Source organism: Mytilus trossulus, chromosome 7 (assembly GCF_036588685.1).
Source record: "Mytilus trossulus isolate FHL-02 chromosome 7, PNRI_Mtr1.1.1.hap1, whole genome shotgun sequence".
NCBI classification, from domain to species: domain Eukaryota; kingdom Metazoa; phylum Mollusca; class Bivalvia; order Mytilida; family Mytilidae; genus Mytilus; species Mytilus trossulus.
In genome coordinates, this window is record NC_086379.1 from 44,551,933 (window position 1) to 44,579,226 (window position 27,294).

A 27,294-nucleotide genomic window follows, 5' to 3' on the forward strand; every position below is an offset into this window, starting at 1 on the left:
CGTTTTTAATTTTCCTCAATGTTTAGTATTTTTTGTAATTTTTACTTTTTAAATGTTCCATCATGATCTTTCAAAACTTACTTATCACTTTATTTTGTATCATCTAGCATGTCTAGTGTGTTTCAAGTAATTTGTTGCGCTTTATATTATATATTATATATATTATATAGAATTTACCAATGAATTTTTGTATCATAAACTGACCTTAAAATGTAAACTATATGAAATAATCAAAGTCAATAGACCATGATTGAAGGGGGCGGGACCAACTATCTCCATGGAATTGAGATGTGCCAATATTTATTAAATTGCATACCAAATATCATTAATATATCACTAGTGGTTCCCAATAAACTGACCTAACCACTAACTGATAAATGAAATCTAAGCTTCAAAGTCAATAGACCACGACTGAGGGGGCAGGGCAAAGTAATCTCTAATGTTTATACAATTGCATACCAAATATCATTGACCTACAATTGTTGTTTCCCATAAACCAACCAAATAAAAAAATACATAGTTGATGCCACCGTTGACAGGGATGGAAAAAGCACACCCAAGTCTTGCTTGTCCAACTTTGAGTAGGCTAAACAAAAAGCATATGAAAAATATCAGGCTTGGTCCACAATATCCTATGATCCTAAACAATTGGTATCAAATCAACAAACAGTCCATCATTTCTGGAATCAGTTTTCTTCACAGGAAAGGATCATCAATTTCGCACCCCTTTATGACGTCATTCACCAGATATTTAATGTTTCCAGCACTTTCATAATCATCATTCTGTAGGGTAGTATATAAATATTTTATGTTCCATAAGTATGTTATTTTCATTCCAGTACAATTGAGGGAGGGTGACTAGCTCATTAGATTGAAATTTCCCAAATATTTTGTGCAGTTATAAATAAAACTTTTTTATCTGTTTGCTGAACATGTGTCGGAAGTGACAATGCCTAGATTTTGGTCATGTGGTGATGGAAGTCACATGACAAATTCAACTAGAAGAAGTTTCCAAGAACTGCTGTATTGGTATCAAATCAACGGCTTAAACCTTATTTTTTGTTTGAAACAAACAATGTAATTATCTACTAACCTTTATATTCTGTACTCAACAGGCTATTATTTGAACTTGGAATTATTTTTAATTATGGAATTTGCATAATTTTCTTGTGTTTAAATTTTTTAATAAATTCCATGTATATTTGTTTTGAGTGGTAAATAACACTTTCCATACAATGTATTTTGGTTAGATAGTGTTGTGTGCTGCACATTACATTCTATTGAAAATATACTATTTTCTTTGAAATAGAAAGTGTTGTGCGCAGCACAGAACATTTCAGTACAGAATAAACATGGAATTTATCAAAAATTTCAATAACAAGAAATCAAGCAAATTCCATAATTAAAAATAATTCCAAGTTCAAATAATAGCCTGTTACTCGCAAATTTAAAACTATAGATACTACTAGTAAGTAACATTATTGCACATCATTTATTAGTTTCATAAAAATTCTATAAACAATTTTTACACTTTTCAGTTTTCTATCAATAATGTTTAGCACTTCATTAAATGAATGTCTAATATACCTGTCTGAATAACAAACAATTTGAGTAAGGTATAGATATAACATGTTTTAAAATAAAAATTTTTAGCACTTCATTAAATCAATATCTGTATGAATAGTAATAAACAATTTGAGTCAGATATAAATATCACATGTTTTAAAATGAAATTTGCACTGTTGACAGTTTTCCAATTTACGTCCTTGACTCTAAAGCCATTTTATTAACTAAGTCTGTATATTCTTTGATATTCAAAACAGCTGCTTTTTTCTTGACTGCATCTAATGATCGTACCTACAAAGAAAGATATTAGTAAGATATTAGGGACGACATCAAAAGATCAATGTAAGATAAAAAAAAACTTGATTCAAATAGTTTGGGGGTTTGGGGTTGAACTGCTCCAAATTTGGTTATCCGACATTGATTTTTTACATATATCCATATGGGTCAATCAATTTTTCCCAAATTAAGTTAAGAGGGGAGGGTAGGGGGGGGTCAGTGAAAAAACTATGTGAATTAACTTTTATCCTTCATTGAACTTTTGATGTTGTCCCTTAGTTAAAGCAATATTTACAGTACATTTATTGATAAAGAGAACAGTAACAATTTCAGTCACCACCTTACACGATATAAAGGTTATATAGACATTTCCAGTTAAAATCTAGGAGTTCAGCCCAAATTTTGTAGACTGAACAACTGGCCCTCTGTTAAAACTTTTTTCCTTAGTTCACTGGAAGAAAAGAAATATAAAATTCTTTCACTTTAAGTTTAACAGACAGATACATTATAAAAGAAGTGCATGTACATATGCAATATTTTCAAATGACTTTTGAAAAGATTCTGTGTTTATTTAATACTAATGGGAATGTTTAACAACCTTGACCTCCCTCAAGGGTCTTGGCAGGCCAGTAAAACTTACTGTTTGTTTAGTATCACACTCCCCATGCTTCTGAGCTAAATTCCATAAGTTGAGAGCCAATGCAAACATAGATGGCTTAGTCACATCACCATGATGCACAATTGTATTAAACAGTTCTAAAGCAAGTTGACTTTGTCTTCTCAATGTCTGAAAAAAAAATGTGTTTATAATAAAAAAATATTTACCCAGGTCACTGATTATTGCCCACAATTTAAATTCCAAAAAAGTTTAAATAATAAAAACTAAATGGGGAAGGTATGCATACAACACAAAATGATTCCCTCGATTGTAAATCATATAAAGTTATAAAGGTACATAACTGAAGAACCAAATAGGTGAGTCTACTCAATTTGTTTTTGTTCCGAGTTTTGTGGTAATAAGTATTGTAAGTATAAGTTTTATAACATTTGGTTATGGCAAACTTATGTTAGAGAACAGAAACAAAAAAATACAGCAATTTTTCCATTTATAAAGGGGCATTATTATAGAACAGTTAAAAGTGATGCTACCAAACTTCAAAATTGATCTGTGTTTTGTGGTAAAAAGTATTGTGTATTAGTTTCATAACATTTGGTTGAGTCAAATTAAAGTGAGAGAACAGAAATCAACTTTGAGACGTCGAACATATATATGTACAGACATACAAGGGTAAAACTTAATGGCCCTTCTCTACGGCAGGGGCATCGGATGTTTAGAAGTGTTTTCCTTGTCTTCTCTTGAATAGCAATGTTCTCTCTTTTTCCGTGCACTTGAGGTTTAGCAACCAACAATCAATTAATCTATCCATATTTTTTCATGAACTGAGTTTTGTCCTTATTGGTTTCAACAATTTACGAGCAAACAGTTTCCCATATTTCAAAAAATATACAATAGAAACTGTTCTTATTTCTTAATTTTGAAACTGTTTTTATCAGCAAGACACAACAAAATTTCAATAGTCTTTTTGCCAATTACTGATTTGATTCTGTTATAGCATTATTTTGATGTGACACTTGTCATTCGGGCCTTTTATAGAGGACTATGGGGTATGGGCTTTGATCATCGTTGAATACCATACAGTGACCTATAGTTGTTAATTTCTGTGTCATCTGTTCTTTTGTTAAGCGTTGTCTCAAAAGGCCCAAAAATCTGATCCATGAAAACAAGTTAATCCTCTGTCTCCACCCCCCTAAAAAAAAGGATAAATTCACCCAACAATTTTATAAATTGCTAATACATTTTTTTGTAGATTCTTTACCTTTGCTGTGTGTAATGACTTCAGATGATTGAATCATAATTAACTAATTGATTCTTTACCTCTGATGTGTGAAATGATTTCAGATGATTGAATTATAAATAACTAAGAGATTAATTACCTCTGATGAGTGTAATGATTTCAGATGATAGAATAAAAAAAAACTAAGAGATTATTTACCTCTACAGTGTGTAATGGATTTAGTTGATTGAATCATAAATAACTAAGAGATTATTTACCTCTGCAGTGTGTAATGATTTCAGATGGTAGAATCATAAATAACTAAGAGATTATTTACCTCTGATGTGTGTACTAGTAATGATTTCAGATGATAGAATCATAAATAACTAAGGAATTATTTACCTCTGCAGTGTGTAATGATTTCAGATGATTGAATCATAATTAACTAATTGATTCTTTACCTCTGCTGTGTGTAATGACTTCAGATGATTGGATCATAAATAACTAAGAGTTTATTTACCTCTGGTGTGTGTAATGATTTCAGATGATTGAATCATTAATAACGAAGAGATTATTTACCTCTACAGTGTGTAATGATTTCAGATGATTGAATCATAATTAACTGATTGATTCTTTACCTCTGCTGTGTGTAATGATTTCAGATGATTGAATCATAATTAACTAAGAGATTATTTACCTCTGCTGTGTGTAATGATTTCAGATGATAGAATCATTAATAACTAAGAGATTATTTACCTCTACAGTGTGTAATGATTTCAGATGATAGAATCATAAATAACTAAAAGATTATTTACCTCTGCAGTGTGTAATGATTTCAGATGATTGAGTACTTCCTCTAGCAGTGTACTACAGATTCCACGAACATCAGCGGTAAACTTAGGATCTGATCCATACATTGAGTCATTAGAATCAACTAAAAAATTAAATCACATGCATTACAAATGGATCCAAAACATTGTTAAATTTTGATAAATTCCCTAAGAGTAATTGACAAAGCTTCACCTCATAATGACAGACTAAATGTATGGCCCTGTTTTTGAAAATAATTTGAGCATTCAGCTTATAGGTCTTCATTGAAAGTGAAAGGCTAAACTAATCTTCATATAGTTATTTAAATATTTAGGCCAAAAAGTTCATGCTATGAGGAAATCTTAACTATTTTTGCAACTACTGAATAGTCATACCTAAACTAAAATTATTTTTTTAAGGTTTATGTTCTCTAGGCTTTATATCTTTACAAATATATGTAACAAGGTGTAGTTTACTTTATACTCAACTGCAAACTCCAAAACTTTTTCCAAAAGACCATTAATAAAACTTTAGTTAAAACAAAATATTCTTTGACTTGATATATTCCTGCATCACTTTTTATTCATACTCATTCATCATTATATTCATTAGACAAAAAAATATTATTTACATTAATTTCTTTAATCTTTTTTTAACTACTGTGAATTCATTAATATTCGTTGGAAACCAATTTTCATGGATTTCGTGGGTATAGATTAACCACAAAATTAAATGTTCAACGAATCACAAATTTCCTCTAGGCTTGTTTGCAGACTTCAGAAAAACAATGAAATTAAATATCTACGAACATGATATTAATTTCTGTGTCAATTTGGTCTCTTGTGGACGGTTGTCTCATTGGCAATCATACCACATCTTGTTTTTTATATGTTTTCCTTAAACCACGGAAATTTGTACCCATGAAAATAAATGAATCCATAGTACTTACCCTTATCTATATGGTAAGGATAACTTTCCTGACAAACTGCTGACAACACCGCCAAGACACGGATATAAATATTGGATTTAAAATCACTGTCACTGGTGTAGTTCTGTAGAATGTTTAATAGACCTCTCAATAAATAGAGTACACCAGAATCTGGGTTATCCTGTAATGAAATGAAAAATGACATTCATGACAAAAATTTCTGATGCATCCCTACCCCAGGTTATAGGATTTTAAATCAATAAGTAACTGAGGACAAAAGTAGGATTGAAAACTTAAACAAATTCACTGAAATGTGAAATATAGTGACCTAATTCTGATTGAAAGCAGTGATTGATCCAGTGCATTATTTTTCTACAATCTCACAAATAGCAACAACCTTTTGAATATCTACAACATCATGGATAGATATAATAAATTGCTTCCTTTAGTGCAGCTGGATACAATCTGCAGATGCCCAACCCTGAAAAGTTGGGTCCAAAATGGAATTTGGATTGTAACTAAATTTTTGACACATAATGGGTTTCTGACATAGAATAACTGTAGTCAAAAGAATTTCAAATTGGTTACTATGCTGATCCCAACTATCCATTTGTAGTATGAAAACTTGTGCTATAATTTCAGAGAGATTCATACACGTTAACACAAGTTATTGTCTGGAAACTACAAAAATGCTTATTTGGGCCCCTTTTTTGCCCCTTATTCCTAAACAGTTGGGACCATAACCCCCAAAATTAATCCCAAACTTCCTTTAGTGGTTAAATCTTGTGTTGAAATTTTATTGATTTTCATTTCTTTATTACACATGTATATGTACAAACTGATTACTTACAGGAACAGTAAGTAAAGTGGACAGGAAATTACAGATATACTCCTGCAAAACTGGCTCTGATTGTCTCTTCTTTCCATCTTGACTTAAATCTTTAGGTACATCGGGGATTAATGATATGGCTGCTTTAAAGAAAGAATCAGCTACAAAACAAAGAAAAACAAATTTATAACAAACATTGAGGGGGGAAAAGACCTTTATCGGGACTCCAGGATCGGTGTTTTTAAGCTCAGGATTTCGGGATTGACCCTTTCGGAACTTTTGCACTTTTGCACTTTTGTTTATGTAAATTGCCACAATTTAACAGAAATGTGAAATTGATCAATCTTAATCAGACACATTCTTACTGTAGTATTTATTATCAGAATAAAAATTTATGTTTATGATAAAGTGATCTAAACTAGTCAAATTTTTTGCATTATTAAACACGTTGTAAATTTACAGTACCATTTTTGACATTGAGTTGAACACTAAAATATTACACTATTGAAAAATTTGGAAATAGTTGTGATTTTGTCATTTAATACTAAAATTCTCAATTTTATTTTTGTGATATAGAGAAAAACGCTGTTTAATTCAAACCACAAATTTTAAAATGAAAATCTTATTTATTGCAAAATACAACACTATTTTCCCAATGATAAAAACATTGCAATAATATCTAAATTTACAGTATGTCCATCATACACATTACTATAGCACTAAATTACCTTGACTAAAACACTGATTAAGCAGTGCCACCTGTCCTGACAGGAGATATAACTGTAGCTGTGATGTCTGTGACTGTAAGGATGGAACTGTTATAAAGCAATATGCTGCACATGCCTGCAAAAAGACCAATCAGAGACTAAGATAGTTTTCAAATGCATGGCAGAAAACTGATAAAAGACATAGTAAGGTTTACTTAAAATAAACCAGATTTTCTAAAAGAGATTTTTTTTCTTCATTAAAACAACTGTTTCAATTTTACATCTGAAAACATACAGAAATCAGTCTAATGGGTAAACAAATTTAATTATATTGCATCTTCTGGAAATGAAAATTCAGAATGATGATTTCTGAAAAAAAGAAAATATTGTTCTGCAAGTAAAAATTCAGAATACATTGTAATAGTTTCTAAATGTTATATTTCAGATTGATAGTTTCCAGGGGGTATAAAACATCAGAATTAAATAACACATATACCAAACAATACACCTTATCACTATTTGTCTGCCATTACTAGCTATCACACAATTTCCCATAAAATTCTGACGTCATAATAGAAAATATCTGATGATGCCACAATGTAAAAGTGATTGTTGTATGACGTCAAAAGTAGAAGCAGAACAGATTCTAGAGACAATAGGGAAAAGCGAAAAGGTGTGTTGTATGGTTGTGTTTAGCAAAATGTTTCATTATACCTACCCTAACAAAATTGCCTGTTTTTCTGGAATGATTTCCTTTTACAACTTTTCTTGTATCTATTGACAAATTATTTACATTCTGAAAATAAAACCATTAAATGTTAGAGTACTAAAGTTAACTTTTAATAATCTTGCTAGCAAGAAATAATACTGTTTATACTCAACATTTTTAAAACCAAAAAAATCCGTAATCATATAACATATACAAAATATGAAACTTAAGCACATAAATTGTGCCATTTCTAATAAAAACTATCATCTTCTGACAAAATTTTGTAAAAAAAATGCTTTTGATTTTCAAAAATACTGTTCTTTCAATGTTTTCTATCTGCTTTTTAGAAATAATTAAACAAAATAATTATTAAGTTTCCTTCTGTTATCTAAACCTGTCATCCTTTTCTAAGAGCAATATCTCATGAATTCTATGTGATTGCAAACCTACCAAAAATATCACCAGTGCAAAAGCAATATTTTCATGAATTCTATGTGATTGCAAACTTAGTGTAACATCACCTGTGTAAAAGCAATGTTTCAAGAATATATGCAATTGCAAATTATGGCCAAAATAACACCAGCACAAAGTCATATTTCCATAAATTGTATGAGATTGCAAACTTAGCAAAAATAACAACTGTACATTTTAAGCAATATTTTCATGAATTCTATGTGATTGCAAACTTAGCAAAAATAACACCTGCGCAAAAGCAATATTTTCGTGAATTCTATGTGATTGCAAACTTAGCAAAAATAACACCTGTGCAAAAGCAATATTTTCATGAATTCTATGTGATTGCAAACTTAGCAAAAATAACACCTGTGCAAAAGCAATATTTTCATGAATTCTATGTGTCAGATTGCAAACTTAAAGAAAAATGACCCTCTTTCTACACATACCTGCACCAGCTCAATCAGGACCATATCTAGATTAGTAAAATTAGATCTAGCTTCTACATAGAAACTCAATTGTTGTTCAAAGTCACGACCAAATGATATTTTCCTAACGAAGCCAGAAATTAAGTTACTGATCATTTTCCTTTCATCGTCTAGAGTTAAAGCACTGAAATATATAAAAAGATAAGCACATGTTCAGTGTAAAATTAAAAATATCGTCTAGAGTTTATGCATGGAAACATTTGACCTATAGAAATCTGTTATTTTTTTTAGGTTAGAGACAAAATGGGCATAAGTGAATATATTTTTTTATGTAAAATGATTAGAAAATGTGTTGATGACAAAATATAATGTAATTCTTCTTTTGATTGGCTATTCAATAGTAATTTTTGTATATAAATTTTCTATCTGCATTGGTTTATTCCTATTAAAGTAAGTCAAAGCTGACTAATTTACTATAATTCAAAATTGCAATCATGAAAGTTGCATAGATAAATCTTTAATGGAAATTTTTTTGATTATAACAACTTTAAAACTTTAAAACAAAAGGTATGATGGTCCATAGGGGCAAATCCAGCCGTTTTTAAAAGGGGTTCCCAACCCAGGATAAAGGGGAACTGGGGTTCCAAGTTCCAACTATATGTCCCCATTCAAATGCATCGATCATTAAAAAAAAAGAGGGTTTAAACCCCTGTAACCCTCCACCTGGATCAACTGCAATATAATAATACTTAGTGCAATAAAACTTACTTAACAGAATCATGCATAGTTTTACATATAAACATCAGGGCATTAACTATCACAGGATCATTGGTGGGTTCTAATTGTGTTCTGAAATTAAAGAAAATACAAATATATTTGTCAGTCTAATACACAGCAAACTGATATATTCACAAATAAGTATAATTTGTGCTAAAAAGTTTTGTTTGTATTGTTTTTTCATGTTTCATTAATTTAGCAGACTTTTGAATTTGTTTTTTGCTTATTGTTTTGTACATAAATCATTCTGTTAATGTTTGGTTTGAATTTAAAAGCTTACTGAAGGGTAAGGGTTTATCTCATTGTTGAAGGATTTACAGTATCCTATGGTTGTTAACTTCTACATCATTTGGTCAATGCTGGAGGGGTGTCTTCATTTGGTGGAGAGGGGGTTAGGGTTTATCTCATTGTTGAAGGATTTGTTAACTTCTACATCATTTGGTCAATGCTGGAGAGGTGTCTTCATTGGCAGTCAAATCACATCTTCTTATTTTTATTTTGGATGTAGCTTGGACTCATAATGTACTTGAGTTTGAACCCCGCTTGGTTGGGTGCACTCGACACCAATCTTAATTGACTAGGATTGTCAGTTTTCTTATTGAAGGTCAGTGGTTTTCTCCGTGCACTCTGGCTTCCTTCACCAATAAAAACAGCCGCCATGAAATATCCTAAATGAGGTGCTTAAAAATGGTGCTTAAACACCAAAATCAAAAATCAAATCTAATTACAAATATTAGGCCACTTATTTTCTAATTCCTTTAAACTGATATGTTTGCAATATAATCTTGTATTAAGCACTCAATAGCTTGCGTTTATAAAATTATTAAACAATATTGTTAGATATTAGCTGTTCCAAAAACAATACCTACTTATTAAAAGATTCCATAATAGTTTTACAAACATCCACTCGGACAGACTCCTTCTGGAACATATCTATGAATGGTAAAAATTTGTCCTGCAATAAAATGAAAATATAATGTAATTTCTATTAAACATTTTGTAAACTTACATTTCATTAATTTTTACTTTTTGAGAATAAATCTATTAAAATATTGATTTTTTACAATTTTGAAATTGGTTGTGTGAATGCCTTATATAAAAACAACTTAAAATTAAGTTACTTTCATTCAACCTATAAATGTAGAACAAGTAAGTTAAAAGATGAATGTGTCAGATAACATGAATACCTACCCAAACTTGCTTATAATACGAAAATACTTTTAGGACACACAGATGGATGGATGGAAAGACAAAAAGATGGTTGGACCGTCAACACTTAATGCTTCAACTGCCTAGCAGCAGGGCAATAAAAATATATTTGAGTATGCCCGATATAAAAAATATTACATCTATATCAAGTATATGTATTTACCAAAGAGAATAACATAGAAAAGTTTGTGATATGACACATTATTTTGGTAACTACAGACTGTAACTGTGGATAAAAGTCTTCAAATACTCTGTCTGGTGTCATATGCTTTATAATGTCTGCTAAAATTGTGTTTATCTCCCTTTTCTGAAATAAAGAAAAAGGTTTATACAACATGTAAAACTGATATTGCAATGCACAAATTTTAAATGGAGCAAGTCACTAATGGTGTTGTAGTTAATTTTGGTTTGATCAGACATTTGAAGTTAGTAAAATAATTTTCAAGGAATGTTTGAAGAAGAATAACAACTTACAGCGTTTATTAAATACTTACACCAAAATGTTTGACAACATATTCAGTCCACACCTCTGCACAGTCAATGTAATCCTAAAATATAAAAAAATATCACTATACTTTATAGGCACTACACTCTTTCTGAATCTCAATAATTGATCATTCATGTACAAAGTTTCATCAAAGGTCTTTGTAGTATCTTTTTAACAGATTGGATGTTTAAAAATAATTTGTGGTTTATAGTCTTATTTCATGAGCTTTGATCATTTACCCTTCTGAAGCAGCTGTGACCCCCTATCCCCAACCCTATTGTTATTTTATTTTACTTGTATTCTTTCGGTTTGCTTAACAGTGTATCGCTTGACTTGTGAGAATTGAATGTTCCCTTGGTATCTTCCGCCTATTTCTTAACAGTGTATGACTTGACTTGTGAGAATTGAATGTTCCCTTGGTATCTTACGCCTATTTCTTATTCCATTGATATAAATGATAATAAATCTTTATATGTTAATAAACAGGAAAATATGGTAAAATACTAATGACAATACATTTTGTACTTACACTTGGATTTTTCAGTTTCATTATACTTTTCCAGACTTCTTTCAATACAGGTAATCTTTGTTCTTCTGGTGGTGATGCCATCACTAAACATAGACCCAGGGTTCTATCTAGTAAATGCTACAACATTGAAAACATTTTTTTTTATCCTCTTATATGAATCTCTTTTAATATTTTTTTATACTTGTGGCATGCTGGCAGTTTTATTTTGTGCTGTATAAATGAAGGATAGTTTACAATTAAAAATCTTTTATTAAAAAAACTAGTATTAAAATGAATGCCTTTATTAAAGGGTAGATGTACTTGTATGGTGTGTAGAGAGAGTATTTTAAAACATTCTGTTAACCCTTACCATGCGGAATTGTTTTGAGAAAATGTCTAATTTTCATTTATTTGCAAAAATATGCAAATTATATGCAAAGGAGCTTAGCCCTGTTGCTGTAGCATATTGATTTCTTTAAATGTAATATATGTGATCACGGGGTGGGGTGATCGGGGTGAGGAGGCGGAATTTTTTTTGCGGGAATTTGCCTCAAAGTGGGTCATCAGGTGCAAAAAGCGTCAATTTTGCCGATTTTTCACCCCTTCTCTTGACCCAGAAGACCCAGGGATGCTGGTTAAGGTATCCAGCTGTAGCCTGCATGTAGAGTGGACCCTTGTGAACAAATTGACCCCAACAGTTGTTAGGTCGGAGTGAATCTGATCTTGATTCATCAGTCTACAGAAGGTCATTTGGACCCAAAATACCAAATTTCACGATTTTTGCCGATTTTTTACTTGGAATGGACTCAAAACCGGAAGTAGTTGTTTCCTATGCGTATTTCAATAATAATAATGATCAGTAGTTATATGGCCGTGGGTTTGCACTATCTTTGCCAGTTTTATGCCTCTGAACTTCTTGTGTAAGATACAGATGTGAAGCCTACCCCTCCAGAAAAACGAGTTTTAGCCAATTTCAATTTTCCAAGTCCGTATTTGTGCTCAAAATGCTACTTATACATGAGAAACGTGAATATGGATAGCCTCAGGTTGACGGAACATGCATAACTTTTAAAATAAGTATCATAAAGTGGACTTCTAAAAGTATGGAACGCCATTGGAGCCAAATAACAGTTATTAGGGTCCGCCTGTCAAAAGACACTCACCGCATGGTAAGGGTTAATACATTGAAATAAAGAACAGGTAAACAAACAGGGTTGTCAGATAAAAAAATATAATAATGCTAATTTGACAACAACAGTTAAGTAGTTTGCAACTTTTATTGGTTGACATGTTTCACTGATTAGATCAGCGCCTTCAGATTGCAATTTACTGAAAAGTTGTTGTCAATTTAGCAGTATTTAACTTTAGTATGCTGTAAATTCAGAAATTATTAGGATGTTTATATTTATGTGAAAAATATGAGACTTGCTATAATATAAACTTGTAATCTTCATTTCAGTATTATTTTTTTCTGCACAAAATGTTGGTAATTGCATTAATTTATAATTTACTAGTCTAATTCACTGATTTGAAATAATAAATGCACATATTAATATTGTAATTTACAGTCTATACCTTAGGGAATCCTGCTTCCTCTGATTCTCTGATTAATTCTATAAATTGTGTAGATCTGGAAGCTATGTACTCAGGTTTAAATGCTGATATGATGGAATTTAGTAATAAGGCACTGAAAATAACATTCAAAGACAATAAGGCACTGAAAATAACATTCAAGACAATAAGGCACCGCAAAGTGGAAAGGGATTAATATAAGTTGCGAAACTTGTTTCCCAATCCACTCTAAATAAATATGTTTAAACTAAGGCACTGAAAATAACATTCAAGACAATAAGGCACTGAAAATAACATTCAAGACAATAAGGCACTGAAAATAACATTCAAGACAATAAGGCACTGAACATAACATTCAAGACAATAAGGCACTGAACATAACATTCAAGACAATAAGGCACTGAACATAACATTCAAGACAATAAGGCACTGAAAATAACATTCAAGACAATAAGGCACTGAAAATAACATTCAAGACAATAAGGCCCTGAAAATAACATTCAAGACAATAAGGCACTGAAAATAACATTCAAGACAATAAGGCACTGAAAATAACATTCAAGACAATAAGGCACTGAAAATAACATTCAAGACAATAAGGCACTGAAAATAACATTCAAGACAATAAGGCACTGAAAATAACATTCAAGACAATAAGGCCCTGAAAATAACATTCAAGACAATAAGGCACTGAAAATAACATTCAAGACAATAAGGCACTGAAAATAACATTCAAGACAATAAGGCACTGAACACTGAAAATAACATTCAAGACAATAAGGCACTGAACATAACATTCAAGACAATAAGGCACTGAAAATAACATTCAAGACAATGTTCACATCTAATAAATTGCATTCACATAACAGAGCATAATAGAAATTGATTCCATTTTTATATTGAACAAAAAGAATTTTAAGACTTCAACAAGAATATCTAGAAAATATGAAAGGATAGGTTGGAAGACATAACACAGAAAAACACACATCTCTGTTTGTGTAACAGATTTTCTTCAATGCAGTAGGCTAAACACTTAAGTATAAACAGTCAGGGGCATTACTTAAACAAGTATTTTTTTTAGTTACTTATAAATGTATAAGTAATTTTTGTTTTAAAAAATTATAAAATAACTCAATAGAGTTATTTTAAATTTCAATAGAAGCATGGACTAAATGTAGTTTTCATGAGTTTTTACGGCATTTTATATCATAAAATGAAGAATTTATTAGATTTAAGAGGAGTATAGAAACTAAGGGTTACTTTAAAAAATAATGACAAAAATATTACTTGAATAAGTTATATTATACATCTTTAAAATAATTAGTAATAACACTTATTTAAGAAACATATGTAATTGTTTTGGTTTTACAAATTACAAATTACTTCAAGTCTTAATTAATTCACAGGTTTCTATCTATTTATATCTGTCTACCTTCAAGATTTTTGAGGAAAATGATATCTATACTATTAAACGAGAAGACCTTATTTTGGGTGTCGCTTCTCTTCTTTCCACAATAAATTAATCAACACGGTTCTGTGTCCTATAGGTACAGTGCATATTGCCATTTGTCATCCATTCATATGATTATTCAGAATGAGTTATTTTTGGAGAAAAACAAGAAAAAAGGCATCCGGATATTGTCCCGTCATTGGACGAAATTTTAAGTTAGATTAGACTTCCGGTTTACGTTTTTTCTGTATACTTTGAACATACGTATACAAAGAATAAAGTGTATTTTCAGAATTATATCTGCTATCATTTTCAAGTTTACTATCCACGGCAGTCACAGAGTTTATTAAATAGAGAGGGTCTGTATACTATATCAATGACCACTATGGATCGATTAGTAAACTAAGAATCGAAAGTAAATACACTATATTTATATAGTAATGAATGTTCATAGTATATATACAGATAAGCGCTAAAAATATTCATGTGAACTTTTGATACCTTTTCTGAAATTCTCCAGTCATTAAATCTTTCACAAAATTCATTGATTACAAAAAAAAAGAAGATGTGGTATGATTGCCATTTTGAGACAACTCTCCACAAGAAACCAGATATTAACAACTATAGGTTACCGTACAACCTTCAACAACGAGCAAAGCCCATACCGCATACTCAGCTTTAAAAGGTCCCGAACTGACAATGTAAAACAATTCACACCAGAAAACTAGAGGCCTTATTTATGTACAAAAAAATGAACGAAAAACAAATATGTAACACATTTAAACAAACAACAACCACTGAATTACAGGCTCCTTACTTGAATGTTCATAACATGCTAAATGTATGTTCATATCGAAATTGATAGAAAACCCAAAAATGGGAATATTGGAAATAAAGGAAGAGGGATAAAAAAAAAGAATTTTCCTGTCCCCCGGCAATAAGAGGAGGGATATGACCTTTATCTGGACTCCGGGATCGGGTGTTTTTAAACTCGGGATTTCGGGATTGACCCTTTCGGGATCCTATACTATATCAATGACCACTATGGATCGATTAGTAAACTAAGAATCGAAAGTAAATACACTATATTTATATAGTAATGAATGTTCATAGTATATATACAGATAAGCGCTAAAAATATTCATGTGAACTTTTGATACCTTTTCTGAAATTCTCCAGTCATTAAATCTTTCACAAAATTCATTGATTACAAAAAAAAAGAAGATGTGGTATGATTGCCATTTTGAGACAACTCTCCACAAGAAACCATATATTAACAACTATAGGTTACCGTACGACCTTCAACAACGAGCAAAGCCCATACCGCATACTCAGCTTTAAAAGGTCCCGAACTGACAATGTAAAACAATTCACACCAGAAAACTAGAGGCCTTATTTATGTACAAAAAAATGAACGAAAAACAAATATGTAACACATAAACAAACAACAACCACTGAATTACAGGCTCCTTACTTGAATGTTCATAACATGCTAAATGTATGTTCATATCGAAATTGATAGAAAACCCAAAAATGGGAATATTGGAAATAAAGGAAGAGGGATAAAAAAAAAGAATTTTCCTGTCCCCCGGCAATAAGAGGAGGGATATGACCTTTATCTGGACTCCGGGATCGGGTGTTTTTAAACTCGGGATTTCGGGATTGACCCTTTCGGGATCCGGGAATTCCTTTTATTGAATTTCGGGACCTCGGGAATTCGTTTTTTAAGCCCGGGATTTCGGGATTTCATGTTTTTAAGCCCGGGAAGGCGGGATTTCGGGACCCCTCCTATCCCCCTCCAATAACCTATGACTTATGATATTTTTGCTGAAATTTTCCAGTCCTTTAATATTTTACAAAATTCTTCCAACAACACTTTACATACTTTAAACTACCCTCTGAATGCCCGCGATTTCGCGGGTGTGTTCTAGTTTTAATAGTCCAAAGAGACCAATCTTTGACCCAAAAGCGTTGATATGAAAGATAAGTGCGTCAAAAAGGCAATTTGTGTTTCAGAAAGATTAGATTTCATATTTCATGGGAAAAATAACCAGATGACTGCGAAAATTTGTAAAAGCTAGTAAAATCTGTATAGTTGGACACTATAAAAATAATATTTAGAAAAGTTACTTATATAAGTTATATTTAAAATAGCCTTGTTTTCAACATAACTTTATAGGTTATTTTAAATGTTACTTGTTTAAGTAATTCCCCTGACTGATAAAGAGAGTTAGTGCGAAAACAATGCAAAATATTTACTGAATCAGTGCAAAAATATTTACTGAATCAATAGGAAAATATCTACTGAATCAGTGCAAAAATATTTACTGAATTAGTGCAAAAATATTTACTGTATCAGTGCAAAAATATTTACTGAATTAGTGCAAAAATATTTACTGACCCTTACAACTAATTTAAATCTAAATCATGATGTTGATATTGCATGTCCATATTATTTATTGTAAAAAATTATCCTGAACATGTTCTCTCGACAGGCCTGAAGCCAAGATGGGGGAGGAGGGGTTATTTGGACTCACAAACTTGACTTTAACAGTCACAATTCAAACAGAACGTTGACTTTAACAGTCACAATTCAAACAGAACGTTGACTTTAACAGTGCTTATTTGTTTTCAAGGGGGTGGGGGGTTCGAACCCCCCAAACCCCACGTCCCCCTGGCTACAGGTATGCTTGACTTACTTGTTACATTGTTTCCTTGATTTCTCTAGGATATCCATAAGTGTTTTTTCTGTAGATTTATTGGCTATACATTGTAACAGCCAGTCCAAAGCAGGAGAAAACAATGTAAGATATCTAGGCATCTCTATTTTCTGCATGGCTAAGGTATTTTGAACAGCATCCTTTTGTACCTACAAGTGTTACAATATTTGCAAATACAATGTACCTATGTATAATTCCAGTCATTTTATCAAGGCGGCAGGCGCGGATCCAGAGGGGGGGTTCCAGGGGTTGAAACCCCACTTTTTTTTGGATGATCAATGTCTTTGAATGGGGACATGTAATTGGAACCCCCTCTTTGTCCTGGGTTAGGAACCCCCCTTTTTAAATGGCTGGATCCGCCCCTGGGCGGTATGATATTAAGAAGATTTTGAGTCATGAAAAATTATGTAAAAAATTGTTTTTGAAACCTATTGCATTCTAACAATGATTTTGATTCATTTCTATTTTTACAAGTTGTCATGGATGTTTGTTGATTATAACCTGGATTTGTGAATTCCTTTTTGTGTATTCATCTCTTTTTTTATAAAGCTGTACTCATCTTTCAATTATATCCACTATTTTTTCAAAATTAAACACCATCTTTATATAAAATCTATCTCTTTCTAAATAATGCAATTCATATTTGCTTTTGATAATTTATGACCAATATTTGTTTGGTAAAAAAGCCTGCTTAATACCTGTGAGTATGTGGCCAGGAAATCTTCATAGCATGGTAGTATATGGTCTCTTGTTTTAGGTGCTATCAAAATGCCAACCTGTAAAAACATATAATAAATTGTGTGAGCATTTCAAATATTCTTTTATTTATTCCATAATCCAATAAAACTTTTCATGTTGAAAAAACATAAAATGCCTCAAAATATAACATTTACTGAAACAGGTAGAAACAAATGCAGGGAAGAATAAATAAAAACTTTATTTATTTCTTTATTTATACAATCCAAATCAGTCAAAGAAAATACTGAAATGTAAGATGACCTGTTAAACTTCTCATGTTCAAGTTTCTTTGTAGTGCCTATATCTAGATCCACAATTTGATATCTGTTAACATGACTTAATGTTGACAGAAACTATGGATACCAATTTTCCTGCATTTTTGTGCATATTTGATATCATTGTGTGTCCATAGTCTGCATATTTGTATTTATATCTTATTTCAGGATTTCCCTGGACCTACCTAATCCTTGAAAATTGATATATAACAATGAATCCACTTACCCTACATAGATAACACTTGGCATAAATAGCCACTAGTGGGTCACCTATACCTCTGGTCATAACACATAATCTGTCTATGGCATCTGTATATTCCCTAACAAAAAACAGGTTTTTCTTTGAAATATTTATTTTAAACGTACATACATTGCAGACATTCAATTGAAATATAGCTGTACATAAAACACAAAATTATAAATTAAACATTCATAAAACTTGAAAATTATAAAGAAATATTAAGGATTTTCCATCCCCTCAGAAAAGATTACCTTAGCTTTATTTTGCAAAACCTTTAAGAAAATTTTCATCAATGCTCTTCAACTGTGCACCTTATTTGACATTCCATTTTTTTTCTTCAAGTGTCACCAATGAGTCTTTTGCACATTAAACATTTGTCTGCTGTACAAAATTTTAACATAATGTATTGAGTTTTGGCATAAATATTTTAAATCTTCTCCGACTTACTGGTTATTTAGGTAACTGTAACATTTCAATATGGCTGTTTCCACATAAAACCTGGGAATTAATTCTCTGATGGAAGCTATCTTAAAGAACCAGTTTCTACAGGTCTCCTTGGCAGACTCTGGTACTTGGTCAGGAGTAAAATTATCTGGAATGTTAATGTATAAATATGTTACTATCATGATTGTGTATTTCTCATGATAAAAAATGATTTTCCTAAGACTATTGCTTATAAATTTTGCAATATAAGGTTATTTTCCAATTTATTTAAGAGATGTGTGTGTGTGTGCCTTGTATGTTTTACAATAGAATTATTTAAGACAGAAGATTTCAAGAGGCAAAACTGTAAATTCAGAAATTTATTTATCATTGTGAATCAGTGATTTCAGGTAAAAATGCAAAATCTCATTAATGCAATCGCAATAATTTTATGAAAGGAAATCACTACTGAAATTTGGAATTAGACTTTTCAGAATCTAAAGGACTATGGTTAATCTCATTGTTCATCAACAAAAACGAAAATAATCGTTGGCTGAATTTCAATTGTTTAGAACGTTTTTAACCAATCATTTGGTGTTAGCTTTAGAAAATATTACCCAGAATGCATTAGATACAGAAATGGCAAATGTAGTGTTAATTATAGTTAACCTTATAATTTTGCATTTATAAAAACATCCTAATAATTTCTGAATTTATAGTATTCTCTTCTTTATTTAAATTAAATATGCATCTTAAGTGCTCCCAGTAGGAGATGTATTACCAGGAAGTTTAAGAGGAACTCCACTGCCAGCAGGTATATAGACTGCTTTCTCTTTTAATCTATCATATACAAGTCTTCCTGAAACACAAAAATTTCAACTACATTCAAATTGTATCTGCATAGTTAACATCTCATTCAAAAGAAAGCTACTAATTTTGTAACTTATTTCTTTTTATGAAGGTTAATACCAGTAGATTTAACTCCAAGTGCGGTAAACTGTACAAAGACTCATTAAAGATATCAGGCTTTTTTAAAAAAAATTTGTTCACAAGATGTATATTTTGTCTACTAAAGTCTCACCAGTGACGGTTTACAACTTTTATCATGTTTGTATGAATTTCTTTTTGTTTTTGAAGCTTTAACAACATTTCTGTCATTTAATAGCAATCAAAATACACAATGAAAGTATAAACAGTCAAATGTTAATGTAATTGTGCAAAGCCAATGTAGTTAATTCAGTTCTAGACTCATGATAATATAGAACTTGAAATATTGTATGATCACTTGTTTGTTATTGAAGACAGTCTTTCACAGTTTTGTTTTTAAGGGTACACCAGGGTACACACATAATTCCATTTTGTTCATATCCAGATTTCATTTTGTAATTATCAGGAAACAGGAAAAAATTGTAATAATTCACAAGATTGATTAGGTATTTGTGCTTAACTCTACTTTTACCAAAGTTTGCTTTATCATTGTGGCAATATTTTTCTAATTAGTGGAAGTAGTCAGAGTACATGCACAGAAACCATTTCCCTTTGGTAGAAAAACTGTCTATACTAGACCATTAAGATCAGAATCAAAAGCACCTACCACAAGTGGGGTTCAAACTCACAATTAGTTGTTGACTGGCTTTCTTTCACTGTAGACTAACTCAGACACAGAAACAAAGCATTCTTTTCAACTTGATTTAATGATAACACGAAATTACAAGAGCCTCCATTTTCATTGAATTACTGTTCTTACCAAATGTATCAAGTATGTCTGTAATCAGGACAAACTTGCTGGGATAAAATGGTAAAACTGATGTATCTGCTAACAATTTAGAGCACTGAAAAGGAAGAGAACAATTTACTCTGACCATGAATTTTGATCTACCTGTACCTTTTAATACAAATTACTTTGGTGTTTAATTCAAAAGTGCTTAAATAAAACAGCAAGAAGGTATGTAACTTATTACTTCACATCATGGTACAGAGCTATTAGTTTCAGTCGACATACACACCATCTTGAAATAATTACTGATCACAAAAAGATTCTGATTGGTTGCTTTATGATGCAGCTGAGATACACAAACAGATTTTGGCTTAAATGAGAGAAAGAATGACAGACTTTTCTCGTCTCAGGATAAGACATCAAATGGTGAAAAAATAACTATGTGTACTGTATTACAGTTTCATTCAACTGTCATTAATTCATATTCTTTTTTATACTATGCATATATTGCACACTGAAATTCAAAATTGAAATATCAATTATTAATACAAGTTTATTTGATTTGTTAATCTGCAATATTTTATAACTTCTGCCAAACTAAGCACACCTCAATAGAAGCACACCACCAGAGTCATGTCTATTTGTAAGTGTTTTACTTTTCAACAAGTAAAGAGCACATTTTTTTTAAAGGCATGGGCGTATATTATAACATAGACTCTTAAAGTATTCCAATTAATATCAATATCTAAAAATGCCACATTTCGGATACTAAATCAACAACCACATGCACACATATAACCTTAAATTAGGATAAAGAGAAGCAGTCCTCAGCTCAAACTTGTCATAATTATTTCTGTTAGTGGTATAATTTTTTTGTTTTGTACCAGCCAGTTTTCAAGTTTTTGATCGATTGTTCTACAATTAAACTAATAAGTGATTTCCTGATTGATAGTTTTTTTGTTTTTGTAAGAGTACAAATGTACATGTAGGAAATTATCTGAATTCAAAGCTTCTTCATACACTTTGTATTATTTTTTTAGCTGTGTTAAAATGCCTATTTTATAATGGCCATCATTTATCTTGTATTATTTTAATTTTAGTTTCTTGTATACAATTTGGAAACTAGTATGGCGTTCATTATCACTGCACTAGTATATATTTGTTTAGGGGCCAGCTGAAGGAAGCCTCCGGGTACGGGAATTTCTCGTTACATTGAAGACCTGTTGGTGACCTTCTGCTGTTGTTTTTCTATGGTCGGGTTGTAGTCTCTTTGATACATTCCCCATTTCCATTCTCAGTTTTATACAAACAATTGTGGGTCTTTTCACAAAAAATCTTTATCGTAACTTTTACTAAAATGTTAACAACTTTATTTTATCTTTTTTTTTTTCTTTTCTTGTGAAATCGGTTGCTGAGTATATGGAAGATTGTATGAAATTTTATTTTATAAAACATCAATAAATACCTGTATAGCAATTTTGAGAGCTTTAACTCTTTGGTCATGTTGCCAAGCATCAACCAATGCTTGATTTAGTTCATCTATTCTGTTGACATAATCCTGCTGACTTAAATTTAACATTTCTTGAACTGAACCCTGTAAAAAAATATTTCTAAATTTCAAATTTATAATAAATCATTCTAAAACTTTTAAAATAAATATTTAGGACCGGTTATCTTTACAAATTTATGGTCAATCAAAAAGCGTTAACTTAACTGTGTTATACAGCAAAGTGAAGTTGTTTTCTGTGTTTACTTGTTTAACATTAAAAGTAAAAAAAAAACTCAAAAAATTAACAGCATACTTTAATTTTACAATCCAGAAAAAAAATCTAATTTCACTTCAAGTGAGCAACTAAGAATTCAGTGCCTCAGTACCTTAACATCACGTGGCTCGTGGGTACAAAAATTTGCAGCAAAAAATTAAACCTTTATTTTCTCATTACAAATTTTATTTATTACACTATTAGTTATTACTTTATGATATGGTACAAAAAAAACAGATGACTTTTAAAATGTTTATATTATTGAAAAAGATCCAAATTATCTCCCTTTGATGAAAAAATGCAATTTTTTGGCATTAAATTTGAAATATCTTTTTTAACTCATCGATGACCTATATTTTTATTATTGTTTTCAATAAGCTGTAAATAAACTAAATAATTGTAAAATTTAAGCGATTTCTGTAATTAGAGAGGGACGAAAGATACCAAAGGGACAGTCAAACTCGTAAATCTAAAACAGACTGACAACACCATGGCTAAAAATGAAAAAGACAAACAGAAAAACAATAGTACACATGACACAATTAGGTTATTTTTTTATCTTGATATTACCTCTATTTCTCCTATTAGCTCAACAGAAAAAAAGGACATTAACAAAAAAGTATGCTTCTTCCGGAGGTAGATTGTGAGTTAAATGAAAGATGACTCCATTTTTTTATTTCATTTTTCTTTTAAGTATATGATAAGGTTCATTTATAAAAAAATATAGCAAAATCCTATATTAGAAAAAAAAATTGATTTATACCCAGGAGCGGCCTTAATAGGCAACTCAATTTATTTTCATTGTGTTACATTTCCTATATCTCAATGCTTATGTCACTGTAAGAACTGATTGTTGAACTAGGCCCTTTACCCCAGTCAAAGAGTGAAATATATTCATGAAAAATGATTGGCATATATATATAAATTGAACCTAAACAACAAACCTCTTCAAAATCATCTAGCTGCTCCAGTCTGTTTCTAACCTTATCTGTAACGGTGGTCGTAGTTGAGGGTCTCATTGCAACTGTAAATAAAAATAAAGAAAATAGAGCAGTTGGAACAAAGCTAATTCCCTCACTCTTTTTCTTCCATCAATGTATGAATCTTAATTATTATATTAGTATGGTTGCACTGTGAACAAAGAATTATCAACTTATAAAAATCCTCTCCTTAATGATTTGTTTTGATGTATTTAATTTGGTTGGCAATTTTATATGGTATATCACGAATAGTTCATACTTCATGTATATATATACATAACTCAATTATTTTATTAGCTTGTTACCTTTTTCTTTATCTGAGGATGACAGGAAGCTTGTGGTTATTGATAGCTTTTCAGATGTAGAATATTTTGTTAGGATTGATGACTTTTTGACACTCCATGGTTCAAATGTTTCATCTAAACCATCTGTTTCTGCTGATTCCTGAAATAAATAATATAAGTATTAGCAATAAATAAGCATAGAGTAATAGATCAATAGTATACATGTATAGAGAAAAAAGTATAGGTCCACCAAGTGTAAACATATCAAAATGCAAAACAGTACAAAACGATGAAGGACTATTCCATACAAAATTAAATAGATTATTTTTAATTGACTTGAAAGTTCCATGAAGTTATTGTAAAGAAAACAAGTTGCAAAATAGTCTTTGAACTTTAAACTATAATGCACACCAAAGATATGCCAAGTCAATAGCATAAAAAATAAATTCAGAAATCAATTCATTATATACATTGTGAAGCCATAGGTCAAGCACTACAGTTCTAACAAAAATATTATTTATTCAACAGAGCATGTTTGATTTCAAAATACTGTTGATAACAAAATCAAATACTTGTTGATGAAATTCTATAATTTATCTCCCTTTCATACAATTTTCATATGAAACAAATAACTATAGAATTTATTTTTTTTAAATTCATGGTGGTTTTAAGATTGACACACTTACAAATAAAACATCTTACTATAGCTATGACATAGTGTTTCTAACTGCATTTACCTTGAAACTAGATTTTCTTCCTGTAGTAGGTAACGAGGATGATGATATTGACATCTGTGATAAGGGATCTGATCCTTCTAATGAGGCACTAAGAGGGTCTAACATAGAACTCAGGGGATCCTTCATAACTGAACTGGAAACTGGTTTCTTTTCAATTTTTGATGGTGTTGTGCCTTTCTTGTCCGTCTTCTTGACATCTACAACCTTTCATATAGAGAAATCAAAATGAAAAAAAAATTAAAACAGCTTTTCTCTGCACTTTTTTCTAAAACAAATTGCATGTGCTATTATAATTTGTGAGTTACATGTATCATTAAAGCAAAATAGTCAATGTGTATGTGCCTGTCCTGATTCAGGAGCCTGTAATTCTGTAGTGGTCGATCGTTGCTTGTGTACATGATTGTTCTTTGTTCTTTTTTTGTACATAAGTTAGGCTGTTAGTTTTCTATTTTGAATTACTTTACATTTGTTATTACAGAGCCTTTTATTATAGCTGAGTATGTGGTATGGGCTTTTCTCATTGTTGAAAGCCAAAGGGTGACCTATAGTTGTTAAATTCTGTTATTTTGTCTTTTGAGAAGAGTTGTCACATTGGCAATCATACCACATCTTCTCTTTTTATATTTACTACACATGTGACTTAAATATACATTTCTTACTGTAATTGATTTCAATGGATGAGAAGAAGGTTCTTCACCAACAAGTCTTTCTCTATTTCTTTCAATATCATAGTTTCTTGGCCTTGGGAACCTTAATAAAAAATAAATGTACATCCATGTATTAGGCCACACCAATTTAATTTCTTGTTCTACGGATTTTTGGACTTCAAAAATTGGGGCGAGCGAGCGAACTGAAAATTTTAATAAAAAAATATTTAATTTGCAAATTTTTGAGGCGAAGCTTAAAAAGTAAAGGCGAGCGATTATAATTTTTTTTTTGTAAACATAAAATAGTAGGTTTTGACGATATTAAAACTTGATTTATCACTTGTACCTTGACATTTCTTTAAATTATGAAATATTTTTTCCCTGTTCAACAAGAAATAATTGAATAATTAAATCTGGTCTATGTATGTGTGACTGACAATGAGACAATTTTCAATCCAAGTCATAATCAGGTTCAGAACACCCCCTTAATGTTATGAATATCCCTTTTATGAGGGGTCATTATATAAGTTATAATATATTTTTTTTGTAAAAACACTAAGTACAAAAGGTCTAATATTTTCCAAAAGAACTATAATATCTGGTATTCAATGGTCAAAACATGTCCAAGAATTTTGTAATATTCCTGGACTTCAACCATGTTAACACATTTACTTAACCAGTTTAATATTATTCAAAATAAGTGGACCCATCCCTCTTTTAGAAAAGTTGTTTAAAATACACATGTATTATGTATTTCTCCTCTTTTTGAATAAAACATTCTAAGTTGTCAAAGGTTTTGTATAGTAGCACTATACTAATCCTTAGTATTTGTTTTTCTTTTCTACATCAGTAAACATGGTAAAATGACCCCTTCAAGGCCCTTGTTGTTCCCAACCTGATAATTATAAACAAACATAGGTCAAAGTACGGCCTTTTACACAGAGCTTTGATCCAGACCAACCAGCAACCTGTAAGGGACCACAACTTAGTATTGTACACAATTCGAACAGGAAAACCAACGATCTAATTTATATTTCCAAACGGGAAAATACCAATGAACCACATCAACAAACGATAACGGCTGAACGACAGGTCCCTGAATAAACCTGGACAGGTGCACAAACCTGCAGCGGGTATGTCCGTCACCATACATTATAATTGCAGTTGAAGGCAAATCCTTCAGAAGTTCTTAGTACTTTATTTGAACAACGAACATTTTTCTTATAAGGAATATAAGTTAGGGGGATAGAAACCAACGTTTTGTTCTGTACTGGTATTTCCGGTTATATATTCATATCGGAGCACTCCCAGGTGAAATAAATTGGTTTCATGCTGAAACAAATATTCTCGCAGATATTTACAGTGTTGTGAGGGAACTGATAGGTTTAAAATCGTTATATAAAGGCTAGACTGTGATATTATAAACAAATGTTGAGATCTTTTTAAAATATTTACAAAAAAACGGTGCGGTTAATGGACATGATTTCATTTCTGGATGCGGGAAGCGGGAATATAATAAAAATAAAAAAAAATCTGTTTTGAAAAAAATAGGTGCGGGCGGGTCCGTCGAACAAGGAATCAAATTGGTGTGGCCTTATATATCTAACTTAATCTAAGCAGAACACATTTCACTGTACACATGTATATTGTATATAAACTTCATATATAAAGTACAATGTCTGGCTCATTAAACATGTTAAAGTATTATATAATGAAATTTAGCTCAAATGTTGACTTTAAGCGCTAATTAACAGATTAATGTTTGTAAAATGTCCAGTGACAAATGTTTTTCATGATAATTTTAATTTTGGGCCGAAAACAAATTGACAGCAAAACGATACAATCATGACAATGTGTATGTTCTGCAATAGAATCTTCCAGTATGATGGAAAAATTTGGACTAACCCTGGAAGATAAGGGAATAGGGTAGAGGAAGAAATTCTTTATTAAACCCATCATGATACACAGGGACAAAAAAAATGCCTCCAGTATTAACAGTAACATAAAAACTGAAGAAGTGGAATATTCTGAATGTTCATTGATTCCTAAAGTTTTGGGAAGGTAATGTTTGAAGTGCATAATTTTAATTATGCCTGAATCCCCGCAAAACGATAGTATTTATGTTTTTAACCGGTTTGGAAATTGTGGGAGGAAACAAACCATTCATAGGTCGCCATTTTGTCTATTTTGATAAGTCACATGACAACGTTTTAGTTTTAAAGTGA

General features: G+C 31.0%; 1 protein-coding gene across 1 annotated transcript; it reads right to left on the reverse strand.

Moving 5' to 3' along the window:
• Positions 1 to 1,473: 1,473 nt before the first annotated feature.
• Positions 1,474 to 27,289, reverse strand: LOC134725143 (VPS35 endosomal protein-sorting factor-like). The gene is made up of 26 exons (XM_063588712.1): positions 27,230 to 27,289; positions 25,082 to 25,172; positions 24,423 to 24,626; positions 23,707 to 23,845; positions 23,366 to 23,445; positions 22,124 to 22,252; positions 20,689 to 20,773; positions 19,723 to 19,800; positions 18,966 to 19,110; positions 18,504 to 18,597; positions 17,963 to 18,040; positions 17,244 to 17,413; positions 13,098 to 13,209; positions 11,544 to 11,660; positions 11,022 to 11,075; positions 10,691 to 10,834; positions 10,188 to 10,273; positions 9,310 to 9,390; positions 8,563 to 8,725; positions 7,670 to 7,747; positions 6,973 to 7,087; positions 6,266 to 6,405; positions 5,437 to 5,596; positions 4,493 to 4,611; positions 2,483 to 2,629; positions 1,474 to 1,857 (listed from the first exon to the last, which is right to left on the reverse strand). Exons 1-26 carry the CDS (start codon positions 27,244 to 27,246, stop codon positions 1,759 to 1,761), a joined length of 2,925 nt encoding a protein of 974 aa, XP_063444782.1. The 5' UTR covers positions 27,247 to 27,289; the 3' UTR covers positions 1,474 to 1,758.
• Positions 27,290 to 27,294: the final 5 nt, after the last annotated feature.